The 21,339-nt window shown below is 48.4% G+C and overlaps 1 protein-coding gene across 2 annotated transcripts; it reads right to left on the reverse strand.

Moving 5' to 3' along the window:
- Positions 1-17,503: 17,503 nt before the first annotated feature.
- Positions 17,504-20,607, reverse strand: LOC123139945 (ATG8-interacting protein 1). 2 transcript variants are annotated; one of them, XM_044559657.1, is made up of 3 exons: positions 20,369-20,607; positions 18,649-19,474; positions 17,504-17,993 (listed from the first exon to the last, which is right to left on the reverse strand). In XM_044559657.1, exons 2-3 carry the CDS (start codon positions 19,465-19,467, stop codon positions 17,892-17,894), a joined length of 921 nt encoding a protein of 306 aa, XP_044415592.1. In that variant the 5' UTR covers positions 19,468-19,474; positions 20,369-20,607; the 3' UTR covers positions 17,504-17,891. The 2 variants fall into 2 exon arrangements, with proteins under 2 accessions (XP_044415592.1, XP_044415593.1); XM_044559658.1 differs by having other exon boundaries at positions 18,567-19,474; positions 20,369-20,559.
- Between the last annotated feature and the right edge of the window lie 732 nt (positions 20,608-21,339).

The raw sequence follows: 21,339 nt of genomic DNA on the forward strand, positions 1-21,339 counted from the left end.
TTGTTCAAATGATATTATATTGTGCACAAGGGTGCATCTTGGAATTCCAAACAATGTTGCCTAAGGAAGTTTTTAATTTTTTTTGCACGGAAAATACTTTTCCATTTTCCAAGTGCCCGAAATGAGTTATTTTTGTGAAGGACCCACCATATATTTGTTGCAAAATTGGACCTAATCAATTTTATAAAATAATAGGCCATATTTAATGCACAATTGACAAAATGGTTGGGTGTCAAAAGTTTTGATCCACCTCTGGTGAAAAAGACAAATTCCCGCCGATTCAACAGGGCGCGGGTCAAATTTGAACTGTAGCTGCCTCATTGTTTGCTCTTTATTTTTCCCAAAAATCATTTCTAGGTACATAAGTACCTATTTAATCAGAAATACATGGTTTGGTGGCGATACATCAAGGTTTGGACGGTGGCCGAGGGCCCCAACTATAGAGCGCGTAAGCTCGCATGCCCGTCGCGTGGTCACCGCGTGACCGTGGTGTTGCCATGCATTTTGAATGGACTAGGAATGTCTAGTGGGTTGGGCACTCCCCAGGTAGGTGCTAGGAAGAAAATTATAACATAAGATTCTCATGGGGAGACTGAACTATGCTCAAACATGAATTAGCAACCAAGTGTTTGATTAGCGGTACGGGAAATGCACATGGCGAATGGGCGTGAGTTTTGGCTGAGGATGATCATATACTAAGAAGAATGTCTTCACAAATTTTTAGGGAAATCAAGAATATATAAATAACACTTCCTTCACAAAGTGCTGCTCTGAACAGAATAGGAAAATAAATATTATTGAATTATTTTTGAACTAGGCAAGGAAGGTTTTTGACATATTTGATGAAGATATGATCCAAAAATTTATGAGAATTTTTTGGGAATTTTTGGAATAACAGAAATATAGGTTCCTTCACAACCTAGGACAAAAATTGACACATGAACATGACACATAGGCAAAACTGATGAGATGGCGCCTAGTCATCGCAACCCACCATAATTTACAAGGCCATGACCATCTATATTGGTCGTTAACAACTAGAAATAAGGCAGCGGACTAGCGTTGTTTGCTTTACGACCATTTCGTGTAAGGAAATTACGACCTTTCTGACCAAAATGGTCGCAATAGTTTAGGGTTTGGAGCCCCCCGAACAGCTTTTGACCAATTGGTCTCAAATGGTCATAGATCTATGACTAATTCTTCCAGGGTCACTGACAGAAGGTCACTAGTTGACATATTTCTTGTAGTGCCAGCATCCCTTTCCGTAGTGAACTGGTCGTCCCATACCTTCATTTTGTCTCATGTGTGTTGAACATTGTCTTCCTCTGTTCCAGCTTCTCTGATGTTGGTAGGGCTGGGCGAGAAAGGGTCCCCTCTTGCCTATTAGTAAGCGGTCCTTCAATTCCGTCGGGGTCTTACGGTCTCATAGAGGGGGGAGAACTACCTAACTAAAGAAGAATAGTGCTCTTTATAAATAAGAGTGGGCGTGGAGAGCTTTTTGCGGGGAAACTTGCAAGTCAAGTTTGGGGGAGGCGGGCGTCGACCCAACCTTATGAGTATTTGGACTATAACAGTTCCAATGAACAGTCACTCACTTTTGGCAGTTATACGATTCCAGAAGATGATCCATAATTGGGTCAATCACGTTTATTAGAAGTTGACAATAGAGTGGTTGTACCAGCCAAAACTCATCTACGTATGATTGTAACACCCGCTGATGTACCTCATAGTTGGGATGTACCTTCTTCAGGTGTCAAATGTGATGTTGTACCTGGCCGTTCAAATCTTACCTCCTCTCGGTACAACGAGAAAGAGTTTACTATGGTCAGTGCAGTGAGATTCATGGAACTAATCATTCCTTTACGCCTATCGTCGTAGAAGCACTGACTTTGAAAGATTATGCAGATTGGGTACCAATCAATTAATCCTCCAAACCAACTAAATCGGGGAAGCTAAAGCGGAAATGCAATTCTCGGGTGAGGGAAGGGGAAAGCTCCAGGAAGGCTTCGCTCGCTCACTCAAAAAGCTCTAACGCTCGTTTACGAGTGGAGTGCATAAGCCCTTATTGAAGTAGGGTGAGGCCTTACGACACGAGCTCGTAAGTCAAGCACGGAACGAGCCTTGTCTACGAAGCTTCGCTTCATCATCTTGCTTGCTTCTGGTGAAGCTTAACGCACTATAACATAGGCATGCATGATGGTATGATAGGAAGACTCCTTTTAAGGCCGACCACTACATAGGAGTGATAGGAAGCCAAGCCTTCAAAAGGAAAGGCGAGCAGCCCTTATTGCAATAGCAAACGGCCTACTTATAGCCCTATTTATACCCTTTCTCGGGGACTTCAACGGGCCTTACAAGCTCAATAAATTGCAATTCTTCACCTTTTCCTCACACAGTGGGAATGCATTTTTTACTTGATTGACATTGATAGATATGTGTACGACACTGAACAAGCAATATGTCATATGCTTGATGTACCAGCCAAGCCAGCTCTTTTCTTCTCAGTTCCCTTATCCTTAGCGCAAAAGTAAAAACAAAATGAAAGAGAGTTTGTATTTGCAAATGAAAATGGATATGGATCTAAATAAATTAGATAATAAATAAATAAGAATTGGAATAATAGAAAAATATCCTTCGCCCCTTATCTCTTCATCATCGTCGGTTCCGTCACTTGTGGTATTTGTTTAGAATCTTGTTAACCCTACTCGCTTACTCCTATTTTCCTTATTTCTATTTCTACATAATTCATTGGAACTTTCTTGAAAGAATGGGGTTCTCTCTGGGGGGCGCACCCTCTCTTCCTTTTTGAGAAAGATGGGCTTGTTTTTTTTCAGTAAGTTCTTGCTTTGACACATTTAGTATATAACATAATATATATATAAGAAAAGTACTAAAGGCGAAGGGCATTCTGTTGTACAACTACTTTGGTATAGTTACAAAGGTAACCGGTAGGTGACTGTTGAATCGACAGTAGTTACGAAAGGGGGAAATAGAGTTGGTTAGAGTGTTGGTCTGTCGTGCCAGAAGTCGCGGGTTCGAACCACGTTTTCCCCGCCCGATCTTTGTTTCTTCCCGAGGTCATAGCTCTGCCACTTTACCCTGAGTTTCACTAAGGCATATAACCCCATTCAGGTCAGAGGAGCAAGCAGGCGGGGAACATCTATTTATATGCGTGTTAGCATCAACACCATCTTTTTGAAAATAAATTATATCGATCCTCGGTGCTAGGTACTCAGGTAAGTAAATCCTGAGGATAGAACTAGAGCAAGTAAGCTCATCGCACTATCAAGTCAATGAGGGACTAGTCTGCCAAGCTTAAGAAGAAGTGAAAAGTAAGCAAGTTGTGATCTAGTGAGGGCTAAAAGACACGGAGAACATCCCCCTCTATTTGCCAATAGCTTCCGCCTTCCTCTCTTTCATTTCATGTTGGTTCAGCCGAGCCAATAGATTCAATAGGCGGGCCAGTTATAGCTGTAGTAGCCTTTGATTAGGTCCTTTCAATAGACTTTCCATAGCTATAATTCGATAGACTTTCCGTAGCTCAGTACTGCTGATTGTTGACGCCCGCAACTGTACTTATGGTTGTACTTGTGAAAAGAGATAGAGTCGTCTCTCTATGACTCAAAGATGGTCAAAAAGCTAATAGATGGGCCACAAAAGGTAGAGGAGAGGGGGTAAGAAGAGTAAACTTACTACTGGATACAAGATAGGGTATATAGCTAAAAGGGTGAGATAGAGGAATGAAATGAGCCAGTGAAACGGTCCACGACCACAAGTATTGAGCTATAACCATAAAACTTGGGGAGTGCCTCAATAAAATCCATTGAAATAGAAGACCAAGGTTGTAATGGAACAGATAAAGGTTGAAGAAGACCAACAGGAAGGGTGTGCTGACCCTTGTTGAGTTGACACACATTACAGTGAAGAACAAACTTGGAGGGAGAAAAAGAAACCAAAAGGGACCCATTGTTTATGTGCAAGTCGAATAATGATGGAAAAGCATCTAGTATGTAGCCGACATATGCCAACAACCCAAATGCACATATGCTAGTTAAGTTGAAACTCCTAAATTAAAGCGCAAGCACCAAAACTACTTTTTTGAAGGCGCGGAGCGTTGAAGCAAAGCATAGCTCGATTAACACAACTAGGGGCAATATGGTTCATTTTCCTAGAACACCACAACAAATGTCCCTACCAGTTGTTGCTAGTGAAGCTGAAACCATGGCTACCCCTCAACAAGCCTCTAGCTCTTATCCTAGGCCTGAACCGCCTAAACCTCCAATTACCGTACCATTGGTACTGAATACGACCACCACTCACACCTATTCCGGACTTGAAACCCTTGACCACCTAGACCTCTAGTAGCAAAGCAACTAAAAGACCCAATCACAAAAATAACCCTCTCTATCCCCCTCAAAACCTTGGCACGAACACTTGTTTCCAGCCACCTATGGCCTTCCTCACAGCTCAAAACATGATAATATTAGACCTAATCCTGCACCTCCACCACCACAACCAAGACCCAATTCAATATCAAATATCCAATTTTCCCAACCAATAATTTTGCCCTATGCTAGAAGTTCCATGAAACCAGAAGTGCCAATATATACTTACCTTAACCAACCGCTTCCAACTTAACAGCATGACCCGTATCAATACCTGCAAGAACAAAGGCCGCAAAATCAATATCAATATGGGCAGCAGATACATCAACCTCCTAGAGTTTCTTTTCCAATATTTGAAGGGGCCGGGTCTTGGATACAAATGTGTGAACATTACTTTATGGTGTACCAAGTTACGGATTGGTACAAGGTAGAACTTCCGGCTATGCACCTTAGGAGGAGAGCTGAAAGCTGGTACAACAGTTTATTAGTGAATAGGGGACAAGTATCTTGGCAAGAGTGAATTCAAGAGATTCTAGAGAGGTTTGAGGTAAGAAATGTGGTTGGTGTAGTTGATGAGTTTAATCACTTGAGGCAAAGAGGAAGCCTAGAAGAGTACAAGTCACACACAATTGGCAGAATTGAGGGCTGCCATGTTGAGGTGCAATCCCTATTACGATGACAACCTTTTTCGACAAAGTTTTCTTGGGGGTAAGGGTATTGTAAATAGAGATAGATGTTTCGTCAGGCTCTGAGAAACAATTCGGCAACGGTGCAAGAGGCAACGCAATGATGCTAATTTGATACAGTGGAGCCTGAACCGGAGGAAGCTGTTCTGGCTGGTCGAGAGTGTTAACCAGTTGATAGCTTTGGACCAGGTTTGGAAGGCAGGATGTGAGGGGACACGGGATGGGCATCTCCGAGTGGGTGCAGTAGTCATGCCTAGAAGTGAAACCATATTAGACAGCAACACCAGTTTGTTCGTACATCTGAAATGTTGATGAAGAACCAAACTGAATTTTATTTGTTCAAAGCTGGACACACAAACACATTTGCACTACTGTTAGTTGGAGAAAATTAAGCAGAACTAAATACTTTTGTGATTAATTGATCGAAACCTACTTACCAAGTGGCAATCTTTTTCAGTAACCTCCAGAGGAGGATAGAAGCATAAATATGGGATGCCACCCTGGGCTCTGGAATTCAAATGCATCCGAAAGGGAAAGGCCGTGCCTCACCTATCACGGGCTGCACTTGCTGATAATTCAAATCACGCAATGAGGATACTTTTTTTTTTTTGAGACGCAATGAGGATACTTGTCACTTGCCCTCATGGTCAATAGTAATTATATGTCTAAATAACCTCTAAAAATTTACAACACACACAAAATGCAGAACAACGAAATAACTATATATATGTTTAGCCAATTTATATTGCGCTATCAAAATAAGTAAACTATAAGCCTAAGACTATATATTATGTCTGTTTATTCATAGATCAACTGACATACTTCCTGGTCATCAGGTGAGAACCCACAGTTTCAGCAATTCAAATGTTCAAACAAAGCGCATATGCAAGTTATAGCAACTCTATTGGCACCTATATGAGTATGACCAGAGGCAACGGGAGCAAGGTATCTTCCTCGTCGGGAGCATATCGGCATAGCAGGGCCGGTAAGGAAATGCACGCCTGATGCCATGAGCTTGTTGACAGGGGTCCCGGACGAGCCTCCAGCCTAAGTACTGCATTCTCGAGGTACTAAGGTGGTATGCCATGGCAAAACTGCTGGTATTCAGGAGGAGCACGTCCTTGTGTGGGTGCAGACCCATGATCCCGCGTAGGTCAGGCCTCGCGTAGTCGGCACATTGGTCGATGTTGATGTCAACGAAGTTGTCCTCGTCCGAGTCCCACGAGTGCTCAGAACCCTCTAAGCTCCCGGTTTCTTCCTCTTCGCCGACATTGTCGTTGTCATCGACTTCAGCGCTAGTGTCATGCTGGCCTTCCTTCTCATCCGCCAAGGCTTCCACATTATATCCATGCTTACACAATATGGCACTTTTTTTACTCGTTTTGACTGCGTCCCATGTCACCTTCAGCTTTACTTTCTCTAAGCACTCATCAGAAACCATGTACGGACCAAGATCTGTCTCATGTTCCAGGATCCACTCTAGCATGCCATCGGATGATTTTGCCAGTGACCATACTTGAAGTTGACAGTCGTCGAGCGCCGCATAGCGAATACCTTTCTCCTGGCTAGCTAAGATGGACCTCGTGGGCATTTCATCGAAGCGCGCATCATGGGCTTTCCCTGGCAGCTGGACCAGTTCGTACGTCCGTTCCAAACAGTGTAGGATCATGAGGATATCGGTGTGACAATGCACGTAGAGCGATCCGTGCCAATACTAAGCCGACCACAATATTTTCTTGTATTTGTCCCATGGTGTCATCATAATGTCGTAGAGGTGCTCGGGGGCACAACGCCCTGGCAGGAATTCCCGGTTCTCCCATTGATTGGTTTGTGACGAGAATGTTAGATGTGTATAATTCATTGTGTACATCCGTGTACATCCCCATTGTATAAGGGGCTTTTCTACACTTTCACACACATGTATATGTAATGGCCTTTGGCCCTCAGGAAATACTAGTTGCTCACTTATCCAACATGGTATCAGTTGCCAGGTTCCTCTTCCTCTCCCGCACGCTGCAGCTCCGTGCCTAGCCTCCTCATCGCCGGCCAACTCATCCCCCGTCGCCGGCCACCTTCTCCGCGCCCGGCAGTTCCTGCCCGCGCCCGCGCTCGTGTGCTCCGCCACGACCAGGCCCGGCCGCACCCCGGCCGCACCCTCCCCGTCCGGCCGCGCCCCGGCCGCGTCGCCCTGCCCGGCTGCGCCCCGGCTGCGTCCTCCTCGTCAGGCCGTGCCCCGGCCGCGCCGCTGCTCCTTCCGGCGCGCCCCGGGCCGCGCCTCTGGCTCCCAGGCCGCCCCTCTGGCTCCGCGATCTGGCTGGGGCCGCCACTCGGGGCTCCCGATTCCCCCACTCGGGGCTGGCTCGGGCTAGTGTGAGGCTCTCTGCCCCGATCCAGATCTAGATCGGGGGGAGTTGACCAAAAAAAAGGGAAACACAAAGTTCCGTCATGTCTTCTGCGGGCTATGTTGCTGTTCCTAGGTGCTCAGTGATCTTTGATGGCACCAACTATGCTGAATTTGTGGGGTTCATGCGCATCCATATGCGCGGTCTTCTTTTGTGGGGTGTTCTTTCTGGTGAGGTCGCCTGCCCGCCATGCCCTGTTGCGCCCGTGGCACCAATCCCACTGGTGCCGCCGGTACTTGCTGCCGAGGCTTCTCAGGCTGACCGGGATGCCGCCAAGGCCCTTGATGATGCTGCAGTTGATGCTTATGATCAGTAGGTATCTGCTTATTCTGATGCTCTTTCGGTGTACCGTGATGATCTCTCTGCTTACACTCAGTGGTGCAATGACGATGCTCGTGCTGCTGCTGTTCTCACTGCAAGTGTCCTCCCTCAGTTTGCTTCGGAGTTCATGGGACTTGGCACCGTTGCAGCGATGTGGTCTTATCTTTGTCAGCGCTATCAGCCCTCTGGTGATGCTCTCTACCTATCTGTTGTGCGTCAGAAGCACACACTCCAGCAAGGTGATTCCTCTGTTGATGAGTTCTATTCACAGTGCTCTGCCATCTGGCGTCAGCTTGACTCTCTTCGGACAGTTGTTTGTGGCACATGTCGTTGCTGTCAGACTACTCGGTCTGATCTGGAGTTTCAGCGGGTTCATGAGTTCTTATCTCGTCTCCGCTCTGAGTTTGAGTCCAGACGTGCTCACTTGCTTGCTCGTGGTCGTGTTCCAATCTCGGAAGTGCTTGCTGAACTTCGTGCTGAGGAGACCCGCCTTCGCTCTGCTGGTTTGCTGGTGATCCCGTCTGTGTTGGCTGCTCGGGCTCCTGTGTCGTCTGCTCGGCTCACCGCTCCACCGCTCCTCCCCACACCTTCAGGGGGGGTGAGTCGCCCTGCGTACACTGAGAGGGGCCAGTCGCGCCGTGACACCTTCTGTGGCTACTGCTCTCGGCCCGGTCACCCAGAGTCTGATTGCCGTGAGAAGAAGCGAGACCAGCGGCGCTCCTCTTTCAGTGGGACTCCTGGATCTTCCTCGACTCCGTCACTCACTGACCAGGACATTGTGAGGCTCAAACGCCTCTTGGCTTCCTCTGGCTCTTCGTCGACTGGTTCAGCTGCTGCTGTGACTGCAGCCACCTCTCCACCATCGCAGGCCTCTACACAGTCAGGTACATCTTCGTGGGTTTTGGATTCTGGAGCCTCCTTCCATATGTCCTCTGATTCTTCTGTCTTGTCTTCTCTTCGACCTCTTGATTCGCCTATTAATGTTCTTACTGCCGATGGCACATCTCTTCCTGTTGCTAGTCGTGGTATTCTTTCCACTCCGTCTTTCTCTGTTCCGAGTGTTTCACATGTTCCTCGTCTTACCATGAATCTTTTTTCTGCTGCTCAACTTACTGATTCTGGTTGTCGTGTCATTCTTGATACCGACTCTTGCTCCATTCAGGATCGTCACACCAAGGTTTTGGTTGGAGCTGGTCCTCGGCGCCGTGAGTCAGAGGGCCTTTGGGAGGTTGACTGGCTTTGTGTTCCTTCCGCTGCCACCACTTCTGCCAGCTCCCATGCTCTTGCTGCCTCCTCGTCTGCGTCCTTCCAGCAGTGGCATCATCGCCTTGGTCACATCTGTGGCTCTCGTTTGTCTTCTTTAGTTCGTCGGGGCCTCTTAGGGTCTGTATCTGGAGATGTCTCCTTACATTGTAATGGTTGCAGACTTGGCAAACAGACTCAGTTACCTTATCCTACTAGTGAGTCAGTATCTCAGCATCAGTTTGACTTAGTTCATTCTGATGTCTGGGGTCCTGCTCCCTTTGATTCGAAAGGTGGTCGTCGCTACTATGTTTTGTTTATTGATGATTTCTCTCGCTACACTTGGCTCTACTTCATGAAATCCCGTAGTGAGGTTCTCTCTATATACAAACGCTTTGCTGCCATGGTTCACACCCAGTTTGCCACGTCCATTCGTACTTTTCGTGCTGACTCCGCTGGGGAGTATATCTCTCAGCTGTTGCGTGGTTTTCTAGCGGAACAGGGTACTCTTGCCCAGTTCTCATGTCCTGGGGCTCATGCTCAGAATGGCGTTGCCGAACGCAAGCATCGTCATTTTCTTGAGACGGCTCGTGCGCTAATGATTGCTGCTTCCCTTCCACCCATTTTTGGGCTGAGGCTGTTTCCGCATCCACCTATCTCATCAACATTCAGCCATCGACTGCTCTTCAGGGTGGTATTCCTATGGAGTGTCTCTTTGGTCGCTCTCTCGACTACTCAGCTCTTCGTATGTTTGGATGTGTGTGCTATGTTCTTCTTGCCCCCCGAGAACGCACCAAACTGACTGCTCAGTCGGTTGAGTGTGTCTTCCTTGGCTACAGCAATGAGCACAAGGGCTATCGATGTTGGGATCTTGTAGGTCGTCGCTTGCGCATCTCGCATGATGTGATTTTTGATGAGTCTCGTTCTTACTACCCATGTTCTTCTTCCTCGAGTTTCTCTGTCAATGACCTTGCTTTCCTTCTCCTTCCCGATACACCCCACTACGTGCCTCCTGTGTCACCTCTTCCTCTGGCACCTCTCCTCCCTTCTCCCTCACCATTGACCCCATCCTCTCCCTCGCCACCGACCCCATCCTCTCCATCCTCCTCCTCCACCTCTCCACCATCATCTTCAGTCTGTCGCCCTCTCTCACCGTTTCCTCTCCACTATACTCGTCGCTCTCATACTGAGGATGTCTCCCCTGATGAGCCTTCCACCTCTGGTGCTCCTCCCTCCACATCTCCCCCGGTTCATAATCTTCGTGCTCGGCCTCGCCCCCCACCTGATCGCTACTCCCCTGATCGGTATGGTCTCTCTGCCATTGCTGAGCCCACTTCCTATCGGACTGCAATGACTCAGCCTGAGTGGCAGCTTGCGATGGCCGAAGAGCTTGCTGCCCTTGAGCGCTCTGGCACTTGGGATCTGGTTCCTCTCCCTTCCGGCTTTCGTCCCATCACATGCAAGTGGGTCTACAAGGTTAAGACTCGCTCCGATGGTTCTCTTGAGCGCTACAAAGCTCGTCTTGTAGCTCGTGGTTTACAACAGGAGCAGGGACGCGATTATGATGAGACATTCGCTCCTGTGGCCCACATGACCACTGTTCGCACTCTTCTTGCTGTGGCTTCTGTTCGTCAGTGGTCTATCTCTCAACTTGATGTTCAGAACGCTTTTCTCAATGGCGAGTTGCGTGAGGAGGTTTATATGCAGCCACCACAGGGGTACTATGCTCCTGATGGTATGGTCTGTAGACTTCGCCGCTCTCTATATGGTCTCAAACAGGCCCCTCGCGCCTGGTTTGAGCGCTTCGCATGTGTGGTGACCGCCGCTGGTTTCTTTCCCAGTGACCATGATCCTGCGTTGTTTGTTCACACGTCTCCTCGTGGTCGGACTCTTCTCCTTCTCTATGTTGATGACATGATCATCACGGGTGACGACACTGACTACATCGCCTTTGTTAAGGCTCGCCTTCGCGACCAGTTTCTTATGACTGATCTTGGCCCACTTCGCTACTTTCTTGGGATTGAGATCTCCTCGACCTCTGATGGCTTCTACATCTCCCAAGAAAAATATATTCAGGATCTTCTTGCTCGCACTGCTCTCGGTGATGAGCGCATGGTTGTGACTCCTATGGAGCTCAACGTTCAGCTTCGTGCCACCGATGGTGACCCTCTTCCTAATCCCACTCGCTATCGTCATCTTGTTGGCAGTCTTGTCTATCTTGCTGTTACGCGTCCTGACATCTCCTATCCTGTCCACATCCTGAGTCAGTTTGTTTCAGCCCCCACCTCTGTCCACTATAGTCATCTCCTCCGTGTTCTACGATATCTTCGTGGCACGATCTCTCAGCGCCTTTTCTTTCCCCGCTCCAGCTCTCTTGAGCTCCAGGCCTACTCTGATGCTACCTGGGCTAGTGATCCCTCGGATCGACGCTCGTTGTCTGCTTATTGTGTTTTTTTTTGGTGGCTCTCTTATTGCCTGGAAGACAAAGAAGCAGACTGCAGTTTCTCGCTCGAGTACAGAGGCTGAGTTGCGAGCCATGGCTATGTTGACGGCTGAGGTGATCTGATTACGGTGGTTACTTGAGGACTTTGGTGTGTCTGCTACTACCTCCACTCCTCTACTGTCCGACAGTACCGGTGCTATCAGTATTGCGCGTGACCCGGTGAAGCATGAGCTCACCAAGCACATCGGTATGGATGCCCACTTTGTGCGTGCTGCTGTGCAGGATCAGACTCTCGCTCTTCACTATGTGCCCTCTGAGTTACAGTTGGCTGACTTCTTCACGAAGGCACAGACTCGAGCGCAGCATGGATTTTTCCTCTCCAAACTCAGTGTTGTTGATCCACCATGAGTTTGAGGGGGGTGTTAGATGTGTATAGTTCATTGTGTACATCCCCATTGTATAAGGGGCTTTTCTGCACTTTCATACACATGTATATGTAATGGCCTTTGGCCCTCAGGAAATACTAGTTGCTCACTTATCCAACAGAGAACACCAATAAAGATACAACACTATCCTTTGCCTCCTTGACCCCTAGTGAGTGGACATGAAATTCTCCATGTTGCTCCGGCACCGCGATCTTGGCATCTTGTGACGACGCTTGCACACATGGTCTTGGTGGTGCCGATGCATGGATCTCCTCTTGTTCTTCATGTAATTGATCTTCTCCAAATAATGTGCCTAAGTGCAGTTCCTCGGTGATCCACATATGTTGCATTTCACTGCGCGTTTGAACCTTCTCAATGGGAAAGAAGAACACCTCGTAGCGCCGCGACACAACAGGATCGAAGGCGAGGAACATGCCCTTCATGCGGTATGGCCATGGCGCCCTGGACGATCGTGGCAACTGCGCCCACCGAGCCGTCGCCGGGTTGCACACGCAGTAAACCCTGCGTCTGTCATATTCCGTGAGGAGGATCAATCCGTTGCAGTGGTGCACCACATCCGCCCAACTGTGCCCAAAGAGAGGAGGTCGGAAAATGGGTCCCGCCTCGTCGGCACCGCGGAGCCTCCGGGGCACCCGCAGGGCGAAGAAAGAGGACTTGTAGTTGTGGGATCCGTAGACGTTGGTGAAGACGCCGGGGAAGGAGCGCGGCGGGAAGTAGTAGGGCAGGAGGAGCCTGTGGCCGTCGACGATGGCGCGCCACGCGCGGCAGACGCGCCGGGACTCGGCGAGGGCGCGGCAGGGAAGGCGGCCGAGGACGTCGATAAGCACGTCGTAGGGGAGGCGGCAGAGGCCATCGCCGTCGCTGGTTGCGTCCATCTGATCCAGCCGGCTGGCAAGCGGGGCACCAGATCGCTAGCTGGATCTCATGGATGGAGGAAGAAGAAATAGTGGTCGGGTCCGTAATCTAGGGTTAGTTGGGAACCAATGATCAGATGAGTTGGTTCCAAGGCTTACGTACGATCGTACAACTTCTTTTTTACAGGATGTGTGTATACATACAACTAGCAAAATACTACTCCCTCCCTTCTATAACAAGTTGGGCAGTGCAACGCGTCGGCCGGCAGATCTTGAATCTTTTTAAAAGCTCCGCCACCTTGTGAGACGTTAGATATGATGGATTGAGCGGCGAGCATCATCCTCTACCACTGCACAAAGGTTGTGTTGCAGTAATTTTCTGCAACACGGTCATGTTGCAGAAATTTTTGCAAAACATAGGTCATGTTGCAAATTTATTTTTGCAACAGAGCTCATGCTATAGTTTTTTTAACAGAGGTCATGTTACAGTTTTTTTTTCAGCAGAGGTCATGTTACAATTTATTTTCTTTGCAATAGAGGCCTTATTGCAATTTAATTATTTTTGTAACAGAGGTATTGTTGCAGGGTTTTTCTGCAACAAATGCGTTGTTGCAGAAAAGAGGAGTGAAGTCTGTTTTGAACCCTAAGGTTGTAGACCGTGGCGCAAATGAACCCTCACGTCTGAATCCCTGAAGTCCATACCCTATACTCTTAGATCCCAGTCAATCTAAACCCTACACCGATCCTATACCTCTTTGGAAGGATAATCCCGATCTGGATCAGCCGTTTCTCTCACTGTCCACACGGGCCTATGTGTCATATTAGGGGGGGATGCGCCGGAGCTGTTGTTGTTGCTGCTGCCGGCGAGATTGTTTTGCCCTCACCGCCGCATCGACTGGAGCATCGCGGCCGTTAGCGTGCCTTCTCACGCCACGGCAGGGTGGAGAGGCTGAGTGTGAGGAAATGGCACGAAACAGCTCGCTGACTATGCGGCCGACGACCTGTCCGAGCGTGAAGCCACTGATGTTGGAGCCCCCTAGCCGCCTCCATATCCTCTTGGTCCGCGGTGGGGACGATTTCTAGCGATGATGTGTTTACTGGGATTCCACTCTATGCTGCTCTGCTCGCGGTGGTGCACTGAAGTCGATGCGGCTGTCCACGGGCACGGGGCATGCGCACGGCGCTGACTTCAGTGCGCGCGTGGCCTCGACGGCCGTGAACTACTAATTGCCGAGGAGGTCCAATGTCACGCACTACAGCACGAGCTTCACAACCTATGGCCGATTCGTGAGCACGGGTGGCCGGCCTAGTTCATGTACCTCATGTATGCCAACACCATCGCCATGACCGTGCTTGTGACCTTGTGTTCGATATGTGCATGGCCTCGACCGACGTTGGCAACGTGTTCACGGCCACCGCTTTGAGGCTGAGCTATCCGCACGCACATGCTACTCTTAATTCTCCGCCGCTGCAAAGGAAAAAGTCTAAAATAAACCTTGAACTAGTAGGTAAAAGCCAAATCGAACCCTGAGCTTGTAATTCCAGGAATCAGCACACCAAACTCTTCAACCCCGGTCTATTTTGAACTCTGAGAACGTTCCCAAACAGGGATTGTGGACGTGGCAGATCAAATACCGAGATTGTTGGCTGCAGACGCGATTGGGCCGGCCCATCGGGCGTGAAGCAATGTTTTTCTTTAATTCGTTTCTATAAGGCGCGACGTAAAAGCAAAAGTAGACACTTCGGGATATTGAACTTGCGACTAGGCGCTGCTGCCCTCCACCTGCCAGCCACCTGAGTACGTGGCTGTTAGTGATATATAATTCGAAGCTCAAACATAGTTAATAACAGACCGCAAAGTCGGCATTGAAAACATTTTTTAGAGCAATTTTTTTAAACGTATTTTGTTTAAATGGCCGAACATTTTTTAAAGTGCGAACTTTTTCATCAAATTCCGAATACTTTTGACAAAAGAAACATTTTTTGAAAACACAATCAGTTTTTTGTTCTCTTTTTTTGTTTTTTGAGGGAATTATTTTCAAACCTGAGTTTCTAATGTAATACACGTGTTTGGAAAAAAAAGTTACCGTGTCACATTTGAAAAAAGTGGAATTTCTCAAAATTGTTCACATTTTGTTTCAGAAATATTTAAAAAAATCAGGAATGTTTTCATATATGAACGCTTCTGTTAGTTTTTTAAAACGAAGCCCTGTCTATAATCGCTAGCAGCCGTCGGGGTTACTGGTAAGGTGCGTCTTTGCTAGTGTGTTGTCCTGAGTTCAAGTCCTCCTACGTGTAACTTATTTTTGCGTCTGCTGGTATTTTTTGTCACTCCTAAGACAAGTGAGTACCCCTTGGGGGAAGACAAAGTGGGTATGTGTAGTTCTAAAAGGTGTGTATTGTGATTACCAAAATGTAAACTAGAATTTATTATCTTTACGAAAATGAAAAAGAAAGAAAGAAAACGAAAAAAACTAAACAAGGTAGAGCAAGCGAGCAACTCTGCTAATGGGCCAGCCCAATTCGTCCTAATGTCCAGCCAGCCCCTACCACGTCAGCAAATACCAGTTAAATACCTTCAAGGTTTAAAATAGACCGGGATTGAAGAGTTCGGTGTGCCGATTTCCGGGATTACAAGTTCAGGGTTCGATTTAGCTTTAGTCTACAAGTTTAAGGTTTGTTTTAGACTTTTTCCCGCTGCAAATCATGCGAGCACGCGTTTCTCCTCCCCTGCCCTCCGCATGCAGGTCCGACAGCACGTCGCCATGGAGGTTGCGCTGACAACGGAGCTGTTTATCGCATGCGCGCTCAGCGAAGATGCGTTGTACAAGCGCCTCGCGGCACCTAGGTGTGTACTGGGGCTTGCATCCTGTAGATGACCGCCCACGGGAAGCCGCACCCGGCGTGGCGGCTTGAGGTGCAGGAGAAGTCGACAAGCCTGATGCGGACGCCGGCGCCTCCCACAGAGAGAGACAGAGAGATCGGGGACGGATTAGAAGATTAATGTGACACATGGGCCCGGGTTGTCAGTGACTGTGCAGAGTGATCCCGGTCGGGATCTTTATTTTCCCGGTGCGCCAAATGGATTCAGGGTTTAGATTGACCGGGGTCGACGACTACAGGGTACCGACTTCAGAGATTTAAACGTGGAGGCTCATTTGCGTCGCGCTCTACAACCTTAGGGTTTAAAATAAACTTCAGTCCAGAAAAGAGGGATCATGGGGCCAGCTCATCACGTCATGTGGGACGCGTGGTATGCAATTAAGGCGGCAGACACAAGCTTGTTAGTCCACGGTTGAACCATATCGTTTCCCACGTTTCTAAGGTTCTATAAAGTTGATGAAAGTTTATAAGGTTTGATTTTCGACAATTTTAATACACATTTTGGGATGGAGAGAGTACCATAATTTTCATGCTCCAGCCAATGCAAGAGGGTAAAAATTATGCAGTTTATTTTATTATAATCAGTAGTGACTATAAATTCATTGATGCCCACACAAGACATACATTGTATTTTTGCTCCTTAAACAATTGATATGCCCTGGTTGGCAAACAACCCGCTCGTGGACTCTTAAGACAATCAAAACTAAGTTCTGTAACCATCAGCTCAGATCGACTGCGAGCATCATGAAGAAAACAAAGAGAAACCATTATATCTTGATCACATCATTATTTCAGGAGCGTTTCTTTCTTAAGGCATCTCCAACGGCAACCCGCAAAAAACTCCTGCATCCATCTGCAGACAGGGACGATCAGTCAGCGGACACGGATACGGGAGATTGACATCCAACCGTAGTCGCATACATCCAGCCTTTTAAAAAAATCCTAGTCTTGCGCATCAGGGGCAAAGTAGTCGGCCATCAATGTCAAATGTATGCGCCCTGTTGCGGTTGAGCACTCGATAACCCTTGATCGAGTCCTTAAAATTGAGAACATGCTCCTCCGCACGCTTCGCGTCTTCAAGGACTGCCGACATTATCGTCGTCTCATCGAAGTACTCCTCCTCGTCTGACGAGCCATCAGAGGTCAACATACTGGTTGTATATACTACTTCAAATCGGAATTCATTGCTACAAACAAGAAGGGACAACTGTTTTCAGCTCCGGCGATTCAGCGAATAGTTGCCGGACATGATAGAGGATGGTACCTGGTGAGGCGGTCGGAGGACAGGGGGTTCAAAGGAGACGGAGGAGAAGCGGCGGGGAGCTATGCTGGATCGTCGGTGGTGACGGAGGCGCAGATTTCCGGCGGGGTGTGGCGTGGTGGTGGAGCGGCGGCGACGGCAAGAGAGAAAGAAGGAAGGAGAGAAAATGGAAAGGATGGAGCCACGGGGTCCGGGAAGGGTTTTGGGTGGGCCTGGGTGTTGGATTCGTATGTTTCGCGTGTCCGGACTTCCGCAGACCTCCCCCACTTTTGTCTATGTTTTGCGGGAAAAATCGCATCCAGACCGCCCCGCGGACCGATACAGGACCGCATTGGATGGCTTCCGCGGTTCGGACAGTCTGCCTTGGACATGGCCTTATATGCAAGGAATTCCATGGACATTTTTCTTCAAGGAAGCACATCGATGTAGCACGGACGGTAAGTAAACGTACGAATGATGCGATGACAATGCCACCAGCGTAAATCGGACTTTGCGTCCAACACGTTGCATGCATCGCCGGATAATCCTGAAGAAGACGAGCACCCAGGTGTAACTGGACCCAAATGTAATCTCAACTATATATAGGCTAAAATTTCCTTTAACACAAACCAAAAATTCGGCACCCAATAATATCATAAGTTCATCGTGTATATATCGGCCGACAACCTGACAAACTGCAACCCGCAACAAGACAGATAAAAAATATCCACGGGAGCAACGGAAGAAGTTACAGTGGCCGACAAACTGAAGCAGCAGCACACTGAACCTGGCCAAGGAGAGAGTTCTTCCAAAGGAGGGAAAGCAACCACACAAAACTCGTGTATATTTACATGCCCAGGAGGAGTTTTGGGGTTTAATTACACAGCCAGCACGCATAAACGCCCATACGTTCTGCGGCATCGGCTATTTCTCCATTGCATACACTAGTTTCAGGATACATCATCCGTCAGGCGGGATGGTTATCATCATCAGCCCAATCGAGCATTTCCGTGAGGAGCCGGACTCGGGTGGTTGCCGGCGACAAGAATGTCCTTGATTCGGTTAAGCGGTACGGTGGCCTGGTTGATTCTCTGAAAAGTAAACAAGTGTTTGATGTTCATTAGAACTCTGCTACCAGTTGGAGCAGTAAAGCTGAACATGGTAGTGCAAATTTGACACTAACAGAAGTTGCTAAAATAGAAATGTCTGCGAAATTCTGATAGGCTACAGACGAACTCAGACAGGAGTTACTGAAGTCAAAATATCTTGGAAATTCTGGTAATATTGAATAGACAACAAAACGTAATAGGCAGAGCTTTCATATAAGCACAGGGAAAATGAACATATGAATATGGATATCCAACAACCCGTAATACTATCGGAATTAGAGAAGGCAAGAGTCTGATGTTTCCTCACAATACTATCAGAATAATATTGGACGGCCAACAGAAGAGAAGATAACAGGCAGAGCTTTTAAGCACAGGGAAGAGAACATGCATGGTTCATCAATCAGTAATAGTATCTGAATGACACAGGCAAAAATCTAATATACTTTTTCCTTGCAGCTATATAGATAACTTTGATCTACCTGAACAAAAGAGAACTTTGATGAAAGCAGCACAAATAATAGTTTGAGATAGAAATATATGCATGCTATCACCTACCTGAATTTCAGGCCAAACTAGTCTGTTCAGTTGCATGGAAAATTTGGCTAGTATGATCAAAAGGAAGGCGTCCCACGATTACCTCCTTGCTGCTGGCAGGTTGCAATTTGACCTGCTGAAGCTGCAGCTTGCCCTTCTGCCAGCGCCGCCGGAAATACGCCATCCCCATCAGAGCAGCAGCAGCCACAACGATAGGCCAGAGCTTGTTGCTCTCTTTAGCGCTCCTGTAGAGCGATATAAGTTGCTTCTGCCACCATGCATTGCGTGGGGCTCCAGAACCGTCAGGCTTGCTCTCGTCACCGGAAGCAACAATATTGGACGAATCAGTGACAGGGTCAATATTTTGGAGAGTTGGACTTTCTTCAGTCTTCTCCTTGGCACTCTCGGTAGCTTCTTTCTCAGCGTCAGTTGCATTGTAAACAGAGGATGAGAACGTAACTGGGTCTTTTCCAACCAGACTACCCCTGTGCAACTCGCTGCCATCATCAGGTTCCATATCAACAGAGGAAAGGCTTTTCCCTTTGTCGAAGGACGGGATCCTGTCAAGAACATCATCCTTCAGTTTCTCCTGCGGGTCTTCCTCCCTATCACCATCATCACCCTTGTCAGAGACTGCGTACTGGCTGCCGCGCGCCTCCTGCTGCTCTATGCTAGTATCAGCTCCCATGAGGAGATTCTCAGCCTCATTCTGCGGAACCGAGAAGTGGCCAGACATCAGCAGTGCCGCGGCTGCCGAATCACCCCCTTCTGCGCCATACACTTGGCCTTCAGACTCCTCGTCAGAAGGTTCAGTTCTAGCCGGGCCAGGCGCAGACGCGTAGTTCGACGCGGTGAGCTGCACGACCTCCCAGTCGTTCCCACGGGGAGAAGTCTGCCCGGTGCCACTCTGGTCAGGCTCCATCTTCCAGCTGCAGAGATCAATCAAAGTCAGGAAACTCATGACAAGCAATTTAGCCAGAGACATGCAGGTTTCAGCAAAGGAATGATAACTTGCACTCTTGTCCAGTAGTATAAAATTAAGCTGTGCAGTTTCGCAGTTACTCCTACCTGTGACTGGAAATTTATAATAACTGATCCGTCAAAACTAAAATAACAGTGGACTGTCGAGATGCAATACAGGGGAGCTGTGATAAGCTACTGGAGGAATATGCAGACGTAACATAGCTCAGAAACAGAGCAGGCACACTTGTTCAGTAGTGTATAAAATTGGTGTGTGCGATTTCGCAGTTACTCCAACTGACTGGGAATTTACAACAACTGATCCGTAAAAACTAAAAAAGTGTGATCCCTCTGTGAACGAATATAAGACGTGTTTTAGATCGCTGTAATAAACAGTGCTGCGCACTTGTCGTCTTGATACAGAACTGGTGCAGTGCACTTAGATCGCTGTAACAGAGTTGAAAACAGAGCAGGTGCAGTGAACCTATTCGTGTATTGCTACAAACTCCGGGCAGGATCAGCTGGGTACCTAGCTCTACTGATTTCAGGCAGCAGCAATTTACAGACCAGCGTCATAACCGTAAGAGCGCAATCCCATCAGCCGCCCAAAACTAATACGCCCGCTAGAATCCCCGAGCAGGCACGAGACAGAAGGTAGAACGAGCGAAGTGGGGGTTTGGTCCAAGGCAGGAGAGCCTAGCGTGCCCCGTCAGCGCGAACCAACAGGCAACAGGGCACGAGCGGTTAACCGGCTAGCTGGACCGGAGCGGGCAGAGGAGGGGCCGGAGACGAAGCGCGAGAGGGGATCCGATCGAAACCCCGGCCGGCCAGGGCGGGGGAGAGGGGGTTGGGGGAATCCGTACCGGCGAGCGGAGCGGAGCGGAGCAGAGGCTTCAGTCGCGGTCGCGGCGGCGGCAGCGAGCGATCGCCAAACTATTGTGGGGAAAGTGGGGGGAGGAAGAGGAGGACGACGAAGGCCGGAGTGAGGCGTGGCGTCACGTTTGCTTGCGCCCCGGGAGATTTTTTCCTTCCTTCCTCTTTTTCTTTTTTCTTTTTGTTCCTAGTGGAGGTGGTGGAGACGGGAGAGAGGAGATCTTTTCTACTGCCGCGACCGCCAGAAGCCTCTGGCTGCCGGGTTGGGTTAGGCGGAGGCCCTTGCGTCTCTCTCTCGCGGGGCCTACGATGGCCCCGGGCCGGGTTAGGTTTGGCAAAGAAGAGAGCCCCGTAGTTTCAAAAAAAAAAAGCCCCCAAAAAAAACCATTCACGAAATCTGCCTCTCGCGAAATCACAACCGTATCTCTCGCGGAAGCAAAACCATACATTTCGCAGAAGGAAAAAAAACGTGTTTTTTTTTCGAGGAGGCACGGCCGTGCCTCTAGCGGAAGGGGGAAAAAGAGAAAATGCGTTTTTTTTCGTTTTCGAGGAGGCAGGGCCGTGCCTCTCGCGAAAGCACAACCAAGCCTCTCGCAGAAGCAAAAATCGTGTCTCTCGCGAAATCACAACCATGCCTCTCGCGGAAGGAAAAAAAAGAGAGGCACGGCCGTGCCTCTCGCGGAAGGAGAAAAGAAGAAAACACGTTTTCTTCCGTTTTCGATGAGGCACGGCCGTGCCTCTCGCGAAAGCACAACCAAGTGTCTCGCGGAAGCAAAACCTATGCCTCTCGTGAAAGAAAAAAACAGAAAACATGTTTTTTTCCGTTTCCGAGAGGCACAGACGTGCCGCTTGTGAAAGCACAACCATGTCTCTCGTAGAAGCAAAACCGTGCCACAGAGAACGGATTTTTTTTCATTTTCGAGAGGCACGGCCGTGACTCTCACGGAGGGAGCGCCCAGAG

Source organism: Triticum aestivum, chromosome 6B (assembly GCF_018294505.1).
Source record: "Triticum aestivum cultivar Chinese Spring chromosome 6B, IWGSC CS RefSeq v2.1, whole genome shotgun sequence".
Taxonomy (NCBI): domain Eukaryota; kingdom Viridiplantae; phylum Streptophyta; class Magnoliopsida; order Poales; family Poaceae; genus Triticum; species Triticum aestivum.